Source organism: Salmo salar, chromosome ssa15 (assembly GCF_905237065.1).
Source record: "Salmo salar chromosome ssa15, Ssal_v3.1, whole genome shotgun sequence".
Classification (NCBI taxonomy): Eukaryota; Metazoa; Chordata; class Actinopteri; order Salmoniformes; family Salmonidae; genus Salmo; species Salmo salar.
This window is the reverse complement of record NC_059456.1, coordinates 85152345-85169159: the sequence shown is the minus strand read 5'-3', so window position 1 is coordinate 85169159 and position 16815 is coordinate 85152345. Positions and strand designations below refer to the sequence as shown.

Here is a 16815-nt window from a genome sequence, read left to right as displayed (position 1 = left end):
CTACCCTAACAGACTGGGGTTTTGAAGTGTTCTGCTCGCATTGTAAAGAAGAAATTAACTTGACGAATAAGGACAGTCAATAAAAAACAGATTTACTCTGAAGTCTTCCGCTCAACAAAGGATACCCAATGGAGCATGAAGCAGATTATATAAAAGATTTTTATATTACAAAGCACCAGGAACCAAGCAGTCAGCGGGGAGATGTAAAACCACCAGACACCCTGAAGGGATTTTCTTAGTAGTGTTGCTCTCTGGCACATGTTGTCTGGAATCTCCATCTGTGCTTGTGGGTCAAACACAGCGTATAAACACACACTGAAATCACATCGCACCAGCACACGCAAGGCTAGTGGCAGCACAAAGTAACATGCAAGTAAAGGCACTGTATCCTAACTGTATTCTGAAATCTGTTCTAAAGTGTATTCCAATCTGAACAACTATTGATGAACTGCTAGTGTACATACAGTACCTGTGTAAGCACACAGCCTAAGGAAGCAAATTAATTACTAAACCACTGTTTAATGGAGGTGGTGCTTCCTTTAAAGGCTCCCTTTACAATCATGCTGCAGATGAAAAGATTAAGCTGGTGGGACTGGGCTACTGGGATTCTGTGAAAAAGATAAATGAGACAGAGGTGAACAGTAGTTGAAGGTGAAACCATGGTATGCAGCATTGTGTCTCATGGAGGGAATCATCGGCTAAATTGAAGCACTCTGAAAAGTTATCATCTTCAATTATCTGTGGAAGAGCTGTTGAAACTGAGGTCTTGACTCAGTGGTCATTAAATATCTTGTGGCTAGAACAGGGGTGATAACCCCGGTGCCCTGGCCTGGATAGATTCCCAACATGGCTGCTCATCCTACCAATGGCTACTCAACCGCAGCTTCCAATTGTCTCATTCAGCTCTCCTCTTACCCAGAATCTGACATTCAGCCATATTCTGTTTCTAACTAAAGTCGTTTGTTTGACAGTAAAACAGATCCTCCATCACACTACCAAACACTATGACACTAATGATAATTTAATGTTAGCTAACTGCAGGAGATTCTGAAGAAGCACCAGCTCCATAAAAATCAGACACACTCTAGGCTGCTCCCGCAGGGCCTGATGGCTCACATTTGGGTGCAGAACTGTGACAAATACGTGGCAACTGTTGTTGATCCACCTTGACTTTCTGTCAGGACGTAAGTGAGGCATCAGGGGACAATCGTGAGGTACCCATAGGACCCCTTCTCTGCTGGATCCCAAGGGGCCAGGGTTCTGATCTAGAAACTGTTTTGACTACTCCTACAGTTTTGCTTCGGTACTGCAGTTTAACTGATGCCCGCCCCAGAAAGACAATTTCCATAAACAGCCACATAGAAAAGTCCGATTTGAAAATTCCTAATGAGACACTTTAGTCATCACCTTTGTGCACAAATCCATATATTTTTTTCACATCACAAGATATTAACAAATTATATTCATCCAATGTCTGCCTTGTTTTTGGATGATGTGATGATGTCGTCGCTACTTGCGCTGCTTCATGTGCGCTAGTGCACATGTGATGTTGGTCGGTATAAACCGGATGCAACCCGGATGTAGACGGTCCATGAATCGACGTCTACGAGCGTGAGTAGATTACCTTGAAAACAATAGTTGAACATCTTGGATGCAGTCTCCAGTTCTTATTACACCTCAGTGCTGGATCCCCATGGGATATTCTAGATATAAACATATTCCAACTGGGTGACACTGACAGTGCTCATGCTCAACACCTGCACCAACCCATTTACGCATTTTGTACGTCAGTCAAACTCAATATCATGATGGGTAGTGTCAGATATTAAGTCAATGATTGTACCAAGATGGAGTCAATTAATAAGTGTGTACCACCACTTCAGCCACCACTACATTAGGTGAATGTGCCATGTACAGTAGTTTATGTGGACAACTGGCAAGAAAACTAAGCTCGGACCCCGTACATAGCCTACAGTAGAGTAAAACAAACTGCTCTAGTGTTTGCCATTCTCTCCAAGTACAACAGGCAGCAGCCAGCCACCAAGATATTACCAAGTCTAATCACATCCTCTCAAACCAGGCACTGTCTCCCTGTTTCCCTGTGGGATGCAGGGATTTCAAAGTCAAGGTAATGCGGACCAAACTCGATTCTAATTAAAGTTGACATCAGGTTCCTCTCCCGGCTCCTCCAGCGTTCATCTAAATCATTCATGCTGAGAACGCTGGTGCCGCCAAACCATTTGGGCTCCATCAATGATTAAAGACTTGATCAGGCAAACAAAAACAATAACACATTTACAAACAGTGATAAATCTACAGGGTTGGTAGTGTGTCAGTGGTGACCTGCTTTGACATGTGTTGAAACTGACTGACTATAGCCTCACTTATACCTAGTTCTAACATGAGTCACTTGTCCTGATCTTATCCACATTCTGATTGTGCCCACATTGTAGCCGTTGCATCTACACATGGTATTAAAATGTGTCTCTTGGCCTCCCGAGTGGCACAGCGGTCTAAGGCACTGCATCGCAGGGTTGCGGCGTCACTACAGCCTGAGGTTCGATCCCAGGTTATGTCATTACCGGCCATGACCTGGAGTCCCATAGGGTGGCACACAATTGGCCCAGCGTCGTCCGGGCTAGGGGAGGGTTTGGCCGGGGGGCTTTACATTGCTCATCACGCTGTAGTGACTCCTTGTGGCAGGCCAGGCGCCTGCAGGCTGACTTCGGTCATCAATCAAACTGTGTTTCCTCTGACACATTGGTGCAGCTGGCTTCTGGGTTAAGTGAGCGGGTGTTAAGAAGCGTGGTTTGGCGGGTCATGTTTCGGAGGATGCATGACTCGACCTTCATCTCCTTAGCCCGTTGGGGAGTTGCAGCAATGAGACAAGATTGAAATCACGAAAAAGGGGTTAAAAGATAATAAAAACATTTTTTTAATTGTCTCTTATCTGTCCACTGTATCCACATTGTGACCAGATTTCCTGGGGCCTCCCTGTATGCAGATTATTTAACACATATCCTTTCAAAATAATATGCATTTATTTACTTTAAGACAATTATTGATGCCATAAGTCAATGGTGCTACCTGTCAATGATTTTAGAGACCAGTATAATTATGATTTAAATGGTTAGATCATCCAGATCTGTTTCAAATTGATTGATATCCAGATACAAATGGTCCCTGACTACCTCTGGAGGTGGTCGTCTACACTTGTCTAAAAATGTGGGCACATTCAGAATGTGGATAAAATCAAGACAAAGGATGCATGTTAGAAGCAGGTATAAATGGGGCTAATGTGTTGTGGGCCTGTCTCATTGACCTTGTAAACTCAGTGTACCTTACATCAACATTACCCCGCTGATGTTCAGGAGGCAAAACGTTTAAACGCACAGTTTTCCCCTTGTAAAGTAAACCCACGGAAGACAAAGGTTAATAATTGATTAACTGTAAAATGCATGTTGAGGGATTTTCTGGAGAAGATACATCTTGCTGTGGATAGCATACTCATGTTTGGTAACAATAGGACATAACGTTACACCAATATTACTCATGAAAACAGGCAGTGCCTGAGTCTTTGTGTGCTCTCCCTATCTGTTGTGTCTTGCTGTGGGGTTATTTTCCTCTGTTGTGAGCTCAACATGTTTACTTTAAAAGAGTGTGACAGTAAATTACAATTATCCACAAGCAAGATACTTTCAAAATAGTTCAGGAAATTAGGCTGTACTAATAGGACGGTTGCTTTATAAGTCAAAGTGTATTTTACATCATGCATTTTAAATATGAAATAATTTATACCCATGTTAACTTCAGAAAATGTCATAGTTACCATATGATATCATTAACATCACAGCACAATGAAAACAGGGAGAGACTAAACTATGGTTTTATGTATTTGATTACAAGTAGCTCCAGTATGCATCAATCTGCCTACAGTACAACTATGACGCATGACCATGCATGCACTATACATGAATTAAACACAGGCAGATGAACCAACATTGTTATTCCAATTAATATTATATTCATTAAAATATAATTGTTCAACTCTCTAATTATGTTAAATGCAATTTCAATTCTAGACATCATGCACATGACAAGACACATGGAACATATCTTTGAGCCATAACCAAATTACACTCAGTCTATCGCACTGAGTAAGTTGGAGGCATTTTAAAACCAGTGGGATTTTAATTATTGTCTCCCCAGGCAAAACACGCACACCCACATGCATGCACACAAACACACAGCGCAATAATGGCTTGTATTTATCATATTCACACTTTATTAATTAGCTGTGTCCTCTCTAGGTCATTAAGAGAAAGTTGTGCTGAATAAATTAGGAAGATAAATATTTGTGTTGAGTAAAACTGTAGGTTAGGCATCATTTACACTAGCATTAATTATTATGTCATAAACACAACATTACATCTGATCCTTTGTGACAGCTCAGAAGATATAATTGCCAAATCATTTTACAGGGTAATAATTTTGGCGGTGGTGAGCAAACACCTCTTATGTTAGGCTTGACAAGCTGAATTTGAATGGCTGTTTGGCATGTTCTGATGGGATGTTGTTTTGGGAATAAGTAGGTTTTTATCAGTGAAGCTCTGTAACATTTCTGCATTGTCATGTTAAACTGTAAAAACTCTCCTGCTTTCTCAAACTACTTTAAAAGAATGAACAAAAGAATGTCAATTATTATGAGTAAGCATAGATGTACAAAAAGTGTTGAGAGGACAGAAACTGAGGAAAGTAAATGACAGTAGAGTGAATGTTCTATTTTGCTTGTAGCCACAATTTGCTTGAAGGCACAGGCAATTCTGCACCATTTCACATCATTACTATAACAGAGGTCCTCTCAACAGGAGACAGCAGTTAGAAAGACAAACAAATGCGTGATGTAAATACTGTCGGCATTGAAGAAGCCCCTTTCCTCTCTCCTCCTCTCCTAGTGATTAGCATTTCAAACAGCCGTTGTTTTGCATCTGAGTTCCATGTTCATTTCCATGCCATCACATCCTTGCATGTGTGAGTGTGTGTGGCTGAATCTGGAGTATCTCGAGGAGCAGCCCAGGCATGTCAGGCCCTTTCCTCCAAAATGTTGGACAGGACAAATCAAATGACAGTGTCTCTAAACAAAAAGTATCAATAAGAATGCCCAAAACAAATGAAGACAGCGTCTCTCCACAAAACATATTGATAAGAATGCCCAAATCAAATGAGCTTCCACTCATCAATAGCAGGGCACATTGCTTCATTGAGACAGTCAAGACAAGAGCCTCTGTTCATAGTCATTGGTCCAAGTTCACAATCTATTTCAAATGTCCAGTTGTCTCTCTGGGTGTGACTCATCCAAACAGACAATGCATACAGCAATCATCAGCTCAGCATTTATCTCTCACTGAAAGACAATGTCCCTCTGACAGAACACAATATGGAATCCAATTGAGAGATGATGTTTTTATCTGCCCCCCATCTCTGTCTCTCAGAGGACACAGGCAGGGGAGTAGGGATACATACTTTATTGCACAGGCTCCTTGAGTTCCTTTTGAGTTATCCTTTTCATTCACACCAGTCACTTTATTTATCTGGTAGGGCTGCTCATTTGCTAGTGTATTCATAATTGTATCCCAGGAACTGCACGAGATCTTCACTTTGTTCAAAGAAAAAAACGAGTGAGATTTACTGTAGGCCAGGGCACATTCAGGGTCTCAGTCGATTGGCTGAGATGGGTTTTTGCTACCGCGCTACCTGGAAAAGGTAAAAGGAAGAACAGATGTAGAATCTTAGAGTCAGTTTGCCACAGCAGGAAATTAATCCTGCAGCAACAGGAAAAGTGAATTATTATGTGGATTCTAATTAATGGACATTTTTGTAAGGGTTGATACATTTTTCATAAGAGAAATTCAAGTCTGAAATTTTTAAGTGGAAATTACAAACTGCAGAAGCCTTTTTAAACCTCAAATACAGTTAAAGCAACAACAACAACAAACCCTGCAACAGGGTGCAATCCAGGAACTTCTGAAAGGTCTATTAAATGCTGGGTCACCCTGTATCAACAGCCTTCACTAGAAATCATTATTTCTACTGCCTGATCCAAATCTTAGACATAGTGTATGTAGTGGACAGGGAAATGGCAGAACAGAGTTTCTTCCTGGGGCAACTATAAAATCAGATGGGTATAGAATACCTGTCCAGAAAGATTCATGTTGGAATGTTTGTTTCAGTTTTTATTCATTAATTACTTTATGCAGTATATGTTCAGCTGTTTTTCTATTCCCTTTGACTTGACTCATGATAGGTTTCCCTACTGCATATATATTTCAAGCTGATAAAAGGCAAGACATCACAGATTTGCACATTCCTAAAGGCAGCAGTTTGTCCACTGGCATGAAAGGCTGTCAGATTGAATTACATTCCATTTAGATCTCTGTATCAGCTGGTTTACATGTATAAAACGGTCTCATTTCATGTTTGTCCTTTTGGCCCCATCTCACACAGAATTACCAAATAAAGCTTGCTTAGCCCTCTGTGACTGACTGGGAGCAGTAATCATGCCAGATTGTGGGATATTTTATCATCAAAGCAAGGCTTATTGCATGTACTGTAAACGCATGTGATGATTCTGCACAAACGCTGTCATTCAATCTTTGCATTAGCTAGATGTGCAAACATAATTAAGCTTCATGGGGGAGGGGTGCAGAGAGAGAGAGAGAGAGAGAGAGAGAGAGAGAGAGAGAGAGAGAGAGAGAGAGAGAGAGAGACAAAACAATCAATAATTTCATTAGGTTATTTATCATCATCTTTACACAGGGACCACTTTGAAGCATGTATGTATCATTGGTGCCTTTTCCCTGATGTAATACTAGTTGAAACAGATGTATAGTTTTCTTGTCATTTAATGATTGTTTTCTTAATAGGTTGGTTTCATTGCCTTCCAACTGTACTGTAATAATGCATGAATTCAAAGTCCTTCATTTAATTTCCTTTGCTGTCCCTTCACATAAACTCACCTTGGTGGTCTTGACTTTGTTTCCAGAGCTGCAGGACCAGCCATTGAGATCAGGCAGTACTTTACTCTCCTCTCCCTTTAGACAGGGCTGCATCTGGCACCACCACTTCTGAAGCATGATGGATGCTGAAAAGAACAGGAGAGAACACAGCACAGTGGGCAGTCAGTCACTTGAAATGAGATGAGTTGCAGCGTGTTGTTTGGAGAGCACTTCAATAAACACTGATTTCCGCCTGGAAAAACGGGCGAGATAACTGTAACATTGACAATATGTTGTTGTAATAAAAACCCTTGAAGTACTGAAACTCTACCATCTTATATGAAGCATCCTACCTTCAACACAAGAGGGCATTGCCCTTGTTTTCCCAGCGACCTGGCCAGGGAAGCAGGAACACTTGACAGTTTGAGAGCGCTCCTCAATCTTGTTCTTATTGCAGCAGCGATGGGCGTCCACCACTTCACAGGTACCTGTCTTTACCTGTGATGAATCTGAGACAAAGGGTTTAGGAAAGGTGGTAACCTGACTAGCATGCATAGACATAGATGAAAAAAATTAAACCAGTCCTTAAAATCTGTCAAAAAGACACGTCCCTGCCTTCACATACAGATGTAGGATCTTCATTTGATCACTTTTTTGTTGTTGAGCATTTTCTTGTAGTGTTTTTGAACACTTGGTTATTAAAGGGAAGAGAATAAATTACTGACAATTACCTGTTTGTTATTTATGAATGTGTAGCTGATTATTGTAGTATTTTGTAGTATCTTCCTACAGTCGCTGTACAGTAATTGCAGCATCAGCATATGCTGTGTTTAAATTCTACCATACAGACCAGACCAAACATCTCTTTTCACCTCATTAGTATTGGCCGTGCTCAGTTCCCAGTAGAGCTAGGCATACTGGTGGCCAGGAGCCATAATGAGTCTTTTGGGGGCCAGGGGAGGGGCTGGTGTGGGCTGGCTCTGGTACCTACCCGACTGCCCCAAGGGGCTGTGGTTGCCGGTGGACATTGGTTGGCAGTAGAGGATCACTATGCAGAGCAGGAGGCCGCCCCAGTGTACCGGCCACGCCATCTCTCAGCTAATAACCTTCATCCTGTCAGCCAAGCAACAACAGAGAAATATGTTGTTAGTGGGAAGGTATGATACATCAGCCATCGCACAGTATGGGGGATGGGGTCTGAAACGTCTGTTAGAATATTCAGTATTAGTTCAAATACTTTGCTTACAGCTACTTCAAATATTTGATTTCTTAAAATAGAAAAATGTTAGTTTAACACTTTTATATCTACATATTGTGTCTACATTTCATCATGAAGTTTTATGAAAGCTTGATAAAAGACACAATACAATACGACATACAATTACTGCCACCCAGTGGTTAAAAAAAACAGTTATTGGGACAAAAGGTGAGAAGAGCTAAACTCATGAGGGACATGGACCAAACATTTGTATTCAATCAACAGTTAGCCTATCTGACTGCACCCATGAGTGGTGTTAGACCCAGCTTGCTGAGACCACCAACGGTCAGACTGAGCCACCAACTGGTATAGTGTTTACAGTGCTGCCATAGTATAGGCCCATTCAGCGCTGCAGGTTCTTGAACTTTTGATGTCTGATGGCCTGCTCTGTAGCCAATTCCGTTGTCTGTCTCGTTTATATATAGGTTATTTTAAAGTGATTCCACATTCAAACACACTATGTTACACGAGTTTTCAACTTCAATATATATCTTTATACAGTATGTAAGGATTTCCTGACCCAATAACCTAGGCCATACCACCCTTTCACAACCCTCTGAGAACTTCTACCTCACAAACCCCCTCACCCAGTCCACAACAATACCCTAAATAACCGCAAGTATTTCCAACACAACCAAGTCGTCCCAGAAAAACTAGGACAAGGATTTCTTCTTTTACATTTAATTACAGTGCTGAATAATGCAGAGAACATTGGGAGAAAAAAAGTTAACCTACTGCTGTTGCTCAGAGATTCTCCCAGAAGAAGGATATCAGGAGTATTAACTACTGTATTTTTAACCAGCATCTGTTCTTCAACAAGGTCTTAAACCCGTCACTGTGTCTGTATGCAGTAGGTAGCCTACCTCAGTGATGCAACCTACTAAGGTGATCACATACTGTATCAAACACCACAGACAAGACTAGCATTAGATAGACAAGAATGTGTTTGAATTAATGTGGATTTATGGCAAACATATCTAATAATTATTTCCCCCTTGGTCCATAGTGTATCTGCTCCCATTGTAATAAAAAACAATCTCGGCCACCCGTCAAACTCAATATTAAAGAGAAAATCTGCTTTGATATTAGGCCTACAGTATCTAAAAAAGATTGTGTTCTTCAACACCTGGTGAAATAGAGCTACGCTACATCAAATCAAATCAAATTTATTTTTATATAGCCCTTCGTACATCAGCTGATATTCTCAAAGTGCTGTACAGAAACCCAGCCTAAAACCCCAAACAGCAAGCAAAGCATGTGAAAGAAGCACGGTGGCTAGGAAAAACTCCCTAGGAAAAACTCCCTAGAAAGGCCAAAAACCTAGGAAGAAACCTAGAGAGGAACCAGGCTATGAGGGGTGGCCAGTCCTCTTCTGGCTGTGCAGGGTGGATATTATAACAGAACATGGTCAAAATGTTAAAATGTTAAAATGTTCATAAATGACCAGCATGGTCAAATAATAATAATCATAGTAGTTGTCGAGGGTGCAACAAGCACGTCCGGTGAACAGGTCAGGGTTCCATAGCCGCAGGCAGAACAGTTGAAACTGGAGCAGCAGCACGGCCAGGTGGACTGGGGACAGCAAGGAGTCATCATACCAGGTAGTCCTGAGGCATGGTCCTAGGGCTCAGGTCCTCCGAGAGAAAGACAGAAAGAGAGAAAGAGAGAATTAGAGAGAGCATATTTAAATACACACAGGACACCGGATAAGACAAGAGAAATACTCCAGATGTAACAGACTGACCCTAGCCCCCCCGACACATAAACTACTGCAGCATAAATACTGGAGGCTGAGACAGGAGGGATCAGAAGACACTGTGGCCCCATCCGATGATACCCCCGGACAGGGCCAAACAGGCAGGATATGACCAAAAGTATGTGGACAAATGCTCATCAAACATCTGATTCCAAAATCATGGGCATTAATATGGAGTTGGTCCCCCCTTTCCTGCTATAACAGCCTCCACTCTTCTGGGAAGGCTTTCCCCTAGATGTTGTAACATTGCTGGGACCTGCTTCCATTCAGCCACAAAAGCATTAGTGAGGTTGGGCACTAATGTTGGCGGATTAGGGCTGGTTCGCAGCCGGCATTCCAATTCATCCCAAAAGTGTTCGATGGGGTGGAGGTCAGGGCTTTGTGCAGGCCAGTCAAGTTCTTCCACAACGATCGACAAACCATTTCTGTTTGGACCTCGCTTTGTGCACGGGGACATTGTCATTACGAAACAGGAAAGGGCCTTCCCCAAACTGCAACAAAGTTGGACGCACAGAATCGTATAGAATATCATTGTATGCTTTAGCGTTAAGATTTCCCTTCACTGGAACTAAGGGCTCTAGCCTGAACCATGAAAAACAGTCCCAGACCATTATTCCTCCTCCACCAAACTTTACAGTTGGCACTACGCATTGGGGGGGGGTTGCATTCTCCTGGCATCCCTCAAACCCAGATTCGTCCCGTGGACTGCCAGATGGTGAAGCATGATTCATCACTTCAGAGAACTCATTTCCACTGCTCTAGAGTCCAATGGTAGCGAGCTTTACACCACTCCAGCCGATGCTTGGCATTGCACATGGTGATCTTAGGCTTGTATCCGGCTGCTCGGCCATGGAAACCCATTTCATGAAGCTTCAGATGAACTGTTCTTGCGCTGACGTTGCTTCCTGGACCAGTTTGGAACTCGATAGTGATTGTTGCAACCAAGGACAGAAGATTTTTACATGCTATAGGACTCGGTGGTCCCATTCTATGAGCTTGTGTGGCATACCACTTCGCGGCTGAGACGTTGTTGCTCCTAGACGTTTTTGTTTTGTTTATACCTTTACAGTCTTGTCTTATTGCTGCAACTCCCCTTCTAGGCAGAGTTCCTCTGTCCAGGGTCTGTGTTCTTTTGCCCATCTTAATCTTTTCTTTATATTGGCCAGTCTGAGATATGGCGTTTTCTTTGCAACTCTGCCAAGAAGGACAGCATCCCGGAGTCGCCTCTTCACTGTTAACGTTGAGTGTTTTGCGGATACTATTTAATGAAGCTGCCATTTGAGGACTTGTGAAGTGTCTGTTTCTCAAACTAGACACTAATGTACTTGTCCTCTTGCTCAGTTGTGCACAGGGGTCTCCCACTCTTTCTATTCTGGTTAGAGACAGTTTGCGCTGTTCTGTGAAGGGAGTTGTACACGGCACTGTAGAAGATCTTCAGTTTCTTGGCAATTTCTCGCATGGAATAGCCTTCATTTCTCAGAACAAGAATAGACTGAGGAGTTTAAGAAGAAATGTCTTTGTTTCTGGCCATTTTAAGCCTGTAATCAAACTCACAATACTCAACTAGTCTAAAGAAGGCCAGTTTTATTGCTTCTTTAAATCAGCACAACAGTTTTAAGCTGTGCTAACATAGCTGCAAAGGGTTTTTCTAATGATCAATTAGCCTTTCAAAATGATAAACTTGGATTAGCTAACAACGTGTCATTGGAACACAGGAGTGATGGTTGCTGATAGTGGGCCTCGGAACGCCTATGTACAGTCGTGGCCAAAAGTTTTGAGAACGACACAAATATTAATTTTCAGTCTGCTGCCTCAGTTTGTATGATGGCATTTTGCATATACTCCAGAATGTTATGAAGAGTGATCAGATGAATTGCAATTAATTGCAAAGTCTCTCTTTGCCATGCAAATTAACTGAATCCCAAAAAACATTTCCACTGCATTTCAGCCCTGCCACAAAAGGACCAGTTGATATCATGATAGTGATTCTCTCGTTAACACAGGTGTGAGTGTTGACGAGGACAAGGCTGGAGATCACTCTGTCATGCTGATTGAGTTCGAATAACAGACTGGAAGCTTCAAAAGGAGGGTGGTGCTTGGAATCATTGTTCTTCCTCTGTCAACCATGGTTACCTGTAAGGAAACACGTGCCGTCATCATTGCTTTGCACAAAAAGGGCTTCACAGGCAAGGATATTGCTGCCAGTAAGATTGAACCTAAATCAACCATTTATCGGATCATCAAGAACTTCAAGGAGAGCGGTTCAATTGTTGGGAAGGAGGCTTCAGGGCGCCCAAGAAAGTCCAGCAAGCGCCAGGACCGTCTCCTAAAGTTGATTCAGCTGCGGGATCGGGGCACAACCAGTACAGAGCTTGCTCAGGAATGACATCAGGCAGGTGTGAGTGCATCTGCATGTACAGTGAGGCGAAGACTTTTGGAGGATGGCCTGTTGTCAAGAACGGCAGCAAAGAAGCCGCTTCTCTCCAGGAAAAACATCAGGGACAGACTGATATTCTGCAAAAGGTACAGGGATTGGACTGCTGAGGACTGGGGTATATTCATTTTCTCTGATGAATCCCCTTTCTGATTGTTTGGGGCACCCGGAAAAAAGCTTGTCCGGAGAAGACAAGGTGAGCACTACCATCAGTCCTGTGTCATGCCAACAGTAAAGCATCCTGAGACCATTCATGTGTGGGGTTGCTTCTCAGCCAAGGGAGTGGGCTCACTCACAATTTTGCCTTAGAACACAGCCATGAATAAAGAATGGTACCAACACATCCTCCGAGAGCAACTTCTCTCAACCATCCAGGAACAGTTTGGTGACGAACAATGCCTTTTCCAGCATGATGGAGCACCTTGCCATAAGGCAAAAGTGATAACTAAGTGGCTTGGGGAACAAAACATCAATATTTTGGGTCCATGGCCAGGAAACTCCCCAGACCTTAATCCCATTGAGAACTTGTGGTCAATTGATAATGCAAGAATGGGCTGCCATCAGTCAGGATGTGGCCCGGAAGTTAATTGAAAGCATGCCAGGGTGGATTGCAGAGGTCTTGAAGAAGAAGGGTCAACACTGCAAATATTGACTCTTTACATCAACTTCATGTAATTGTCAATAAAAGCCTTTGACACTTATGAAATGCTTGTAATTATACTTCAGTATTCCATAGTAGCATCTGACAAAAATATCTAAAGACACTGAGGCAGCAGACTTTGAAAATGAATATTTGTGTCATTCTCAAAACTTTTGGCCACGACTGTAGATATCCCATTAAAAAAAAATCAGCCGTTTTCAGCCACAATAGTCATTTACAACATTAATAATGTCTACAATGTATTTCTGACCAATTTGATGTTATTTTAAATGGACAAAAAAAATATGATTTTCTTTCAAAAACAAGGACATTTCTAAGTGACCCCAAACTTTTGAATGGTGGTGTGTATAAAAATCAAATACTTTCCAAGGTGTTTAGAATTTAATGAACAACGCTGCAGCTTCAGATCATTCGACTGACAGTTGTTTGCAGATAAAGCAGTCTGTCATTTTCTGATCACGATAGTGTTTAATCACATTCATGAAACAATGGATTCAATTTAGATATGAATACTCACTTACCTATAGAGCCATATATCATTGTGATGACAGCTAGCACCTAGGCTACTTTCCTGATTGTTTCTTGAAGTTGCCGTCCATCAACCAGACAGTTTATCGGTCCAAGAACGCACTCACTATTGAGAGGAAAACATTCTCATGCATGATAAAGTATGCCTACACTTCACTCTGTTCGTATCTTTCTTTGCCTTTTACAGAGCTAATTTCGTATTAACCCCTAAAAACCGTGGTTCCTACATCAAAAAATGTTGTCCACATCAATGCGCAATAGGCTAGATATAATGCTGGAAATAATGGTTGAAAGAGTCCCCTCCTCAATAATTATTGATTTCCTTGAGTTTGTTTCTGTTCAGTAGCCACCTCATATTTGATCCGAAAACAGACGAAACCGCGTGATAAGTCACTCCAATTCAGACTATTAACGTTGAACAGGATACAGTCCGAGGCAGAAAAATAGAAGGGTTAGAGAGAAATATCTCTCACTGCTGTTGAAATATATTCCAGCCCATGCTTCAGAGCTATCCTCTCATCATTGATGGACTAATTTGGAAAAACACAGGTATCATATCTTCATGCAGTCGCTACTGGGGCAAAACGTATGAATGGGTATGATGTACTTCCCCAGAGCTTAATGACTACATGAGGGCACAAGACACCAGTTTTCACATGATACTGACTGTTTAGCATGCCATGCGGCTTTCTCGTCATTTAACAACTTAATCAAGAAACCATCTTTCTCCATACCACACCAAACCTCATTCAATATGACACGTAAGGACTAAGGAGCTTATGCTGATTTAACACAGTGATAGTGTGTGGGTACATTTGATCTGCTCACTCACTGCGGGGTATGAATCCTGTACCAGGGCTGCATTCAGTAATTGAACGGAAATGGTGCTGTACTGAAAGACAAGTTGAAAATGGGGATGGGTTGGGGAACGATGTCAGCATGACCACTGTCCTTTAAGTACATCACTCATTGCTTCAAGCCACCCCACACCATCAAATGGGAGCAAACCAGTGGCGGTCAGTGCATTTAAGATGAGGGAGGACGATTATATTTTTGCCTTATTTCTATTACTTATTTCTATTACAGCATATTGGATGACTGTCATTCATATTCCATTCACCCAGCTCAAAGTAATAGCGATAGGTTTAGGCTACTACCTGATACTAAAATCATAGCAGCCACATATAAACAGCATCATCCCTTTGATCGTTGGATAATTCTTTCTCGCATCTACACGCTCTCCTCCTCTCACCTTTTCCCCTAGCTTCTGGACTAAAGTGCAGAACACAACAGCGGTCTGTGACCAGACGAAAAAAACTTTCATAGTCAAACCTAAATATCATAACCACTACATACAGCATACATCGTTGTCACCATGTCAGCTAATGTCAAGTCAACATAGCTACTAGAACTAACGAGTTAGTAAACCCGCTACAATCAGGGAATACAGTGTACAGGTAGCAAGCAATTTAGCAGTTACCGGCAGGTACCAAAAGCTTACTTGGAAGAGTTCCGGTGTTGGATAGCCATAGCCAGCTAAGTAACATAGCAAACCCTCTGAGCTGGGTGTTTGAGTTGGCTAAACTAGCTAGCTACATTCACTAGCTAAGTAAGTGAAAGAAAATAAAAATATAGCCATCTCTTGCTTCTCCATTTTTGAATAAATTAATTTGTTCAAAACTGTTAACTATTGTCTTTCCTCTTTGAGTCAACTAATCTCCACATTTTATGCACTGCAGCGCTAGCTGTAGCTTCTGCTTTCATTACTAGATTCATTCTCTGATCCTTTGATTGGGTGGACAACATGACAGCATGCTGGAAGAGCTCTGATAGGTTGGACGAGGTCCTCCGGAATTTGTCATAATTACTTTTTACTGGGGGAGGTCGGGTAATGTAATTATGTGCATGAGCACAAAACCCCACATCTGTAATTTTACTCCTGTCCGCATCTGCCATATCAGTAATTTTTACATGGCAGGAGTATAACAATTCCAGCCAGAATAGCCTAGTTTTTTGGGGAACTCCAAGATCTGACAATACTAGTCCTGTTGGAATTGACATCCCTGTGTTTTGAGAGAAATATCTGAGTTTGACAGGTGATGCTCGCGGTTTGAGCAAGAAAACAATAACTGATTAGATAAATTGAACAAAGTGCTAATGGCCTACATGTATCAACTTTCACAGTGAATACTTTTGTTCATATGTTTTGTGCGAATTAATTTAATATTGTGAAATGTATCAGTAAAACATATAGTGCCGATTTAATGCAACACCTAGTGGTTAGAACGTTGGACTAGTAACCGAAAGGTTGCAAGATCGAATCCCCGAGCTGACAAGGTAAAAACCTGTCGTTTTGCCCCTGAACAAGGCAGTTAACCCACTGTTCCTAGGCCGTCATTGAAAATAAGAATTTGTTCTTAACTGAAGGTGAAATAAATAAAAAAATTATAAAAATAATAGATTGCAAAGCAGCATACAACTGACCTAAACATTTGGAAATGACAGGTTAACTTCCTCATCCAAAACCTTAAAACTCAAATGCACCATTTAGCTTACATCTGAAGAATGCAGTCATTTAGGACATGAAATATCCTAAAGATTATGATCACACTTCCTCAATTCAAATATTATGGTGACACTATACCAAAGATAGTTTCTAAATCATACTAAAACTTGGGAACCAAACTCTAGTTAACAGTGTAGCCCTGTTGTCACCTGGACTTGTTGAAATACAGTATCTTCACACCTAGAAAGAAACCTCCAATAACTGTCAATTTATTGAAAAGAAAGTAAGAATTACAGGGGGGTAGTTTGGAAAACACTAATCCCATCCGAATTGTCCTCTGGAATAATGGACATTCTGGGGAAATAATTACATAACCAACGTTCTCTAGTAATACTAGTCCTGTGCGAATAGGGCTTACGGAAGGGGGTGAGAACCACAAGCCTCCTAGGTTTTGTATCGAAGTCAATGTACCCAGAGGAGGAGAGAAACTAGCTGTCCTCCGGCTACACCATGGTGCTACCCTAGAGTGCTGTTGAGGCTACTGTAGACCTTTGCAAAACAGGGTTTTAATAAATTATTTGGTGACGTCTGAATACGTTTAGAGGTTTTATCTAAAAAGGATAACTTTAATGTTCCAATATTTTAATGAAATTTGGTGAAGAGGATGGTCCTCCCCT

The 16815-nt window shown here is 41.6% G+C and overlaps 1 protein-coding gene across 2 annotated transcripts; it reads right to left on the bottom strand.

Moving 5' to 3' along the window:
- Window positions 1-3915: 3915 nt before the first annotated feature.
- Window positions 3916-8177, bottom strand: LOC106572409 (chemokine-like protein TAFA-4). 2 transcript variants are annotated; one of them, XM_014146548.2, is made up of 4 exons: window positions 7987-8177; window positions 7349-7504; window positions 7017-7141; window positions 3916-5754 (listed from the first exon to the last, which is right to left on the bottom strand). In XM_014146548.2, the coding sequence occupies exons 1-4, from the start codon at window positions 8084-8086 to the stop codon at window positions 5743-5745; spliced, it is 393 nt and encodes a 130-aa protein (XP_014002023.1). In that variant the 5' UTR covers window positions 8087-8177; the 3' UTR covers window positions 3916-5742. The 2 variants fall into 2 exon arrangements, with proteins under 2 accessions (XP_014002023.1, XP_045552148.1); XM_045696192.1 differs by lacking the exon at window positions 3916-5754 and having other exon boundaries at window positions 6263-7141.
- Between the last annotated feature and the right edge of the window lie 8638 nt (window positions 8178-16815).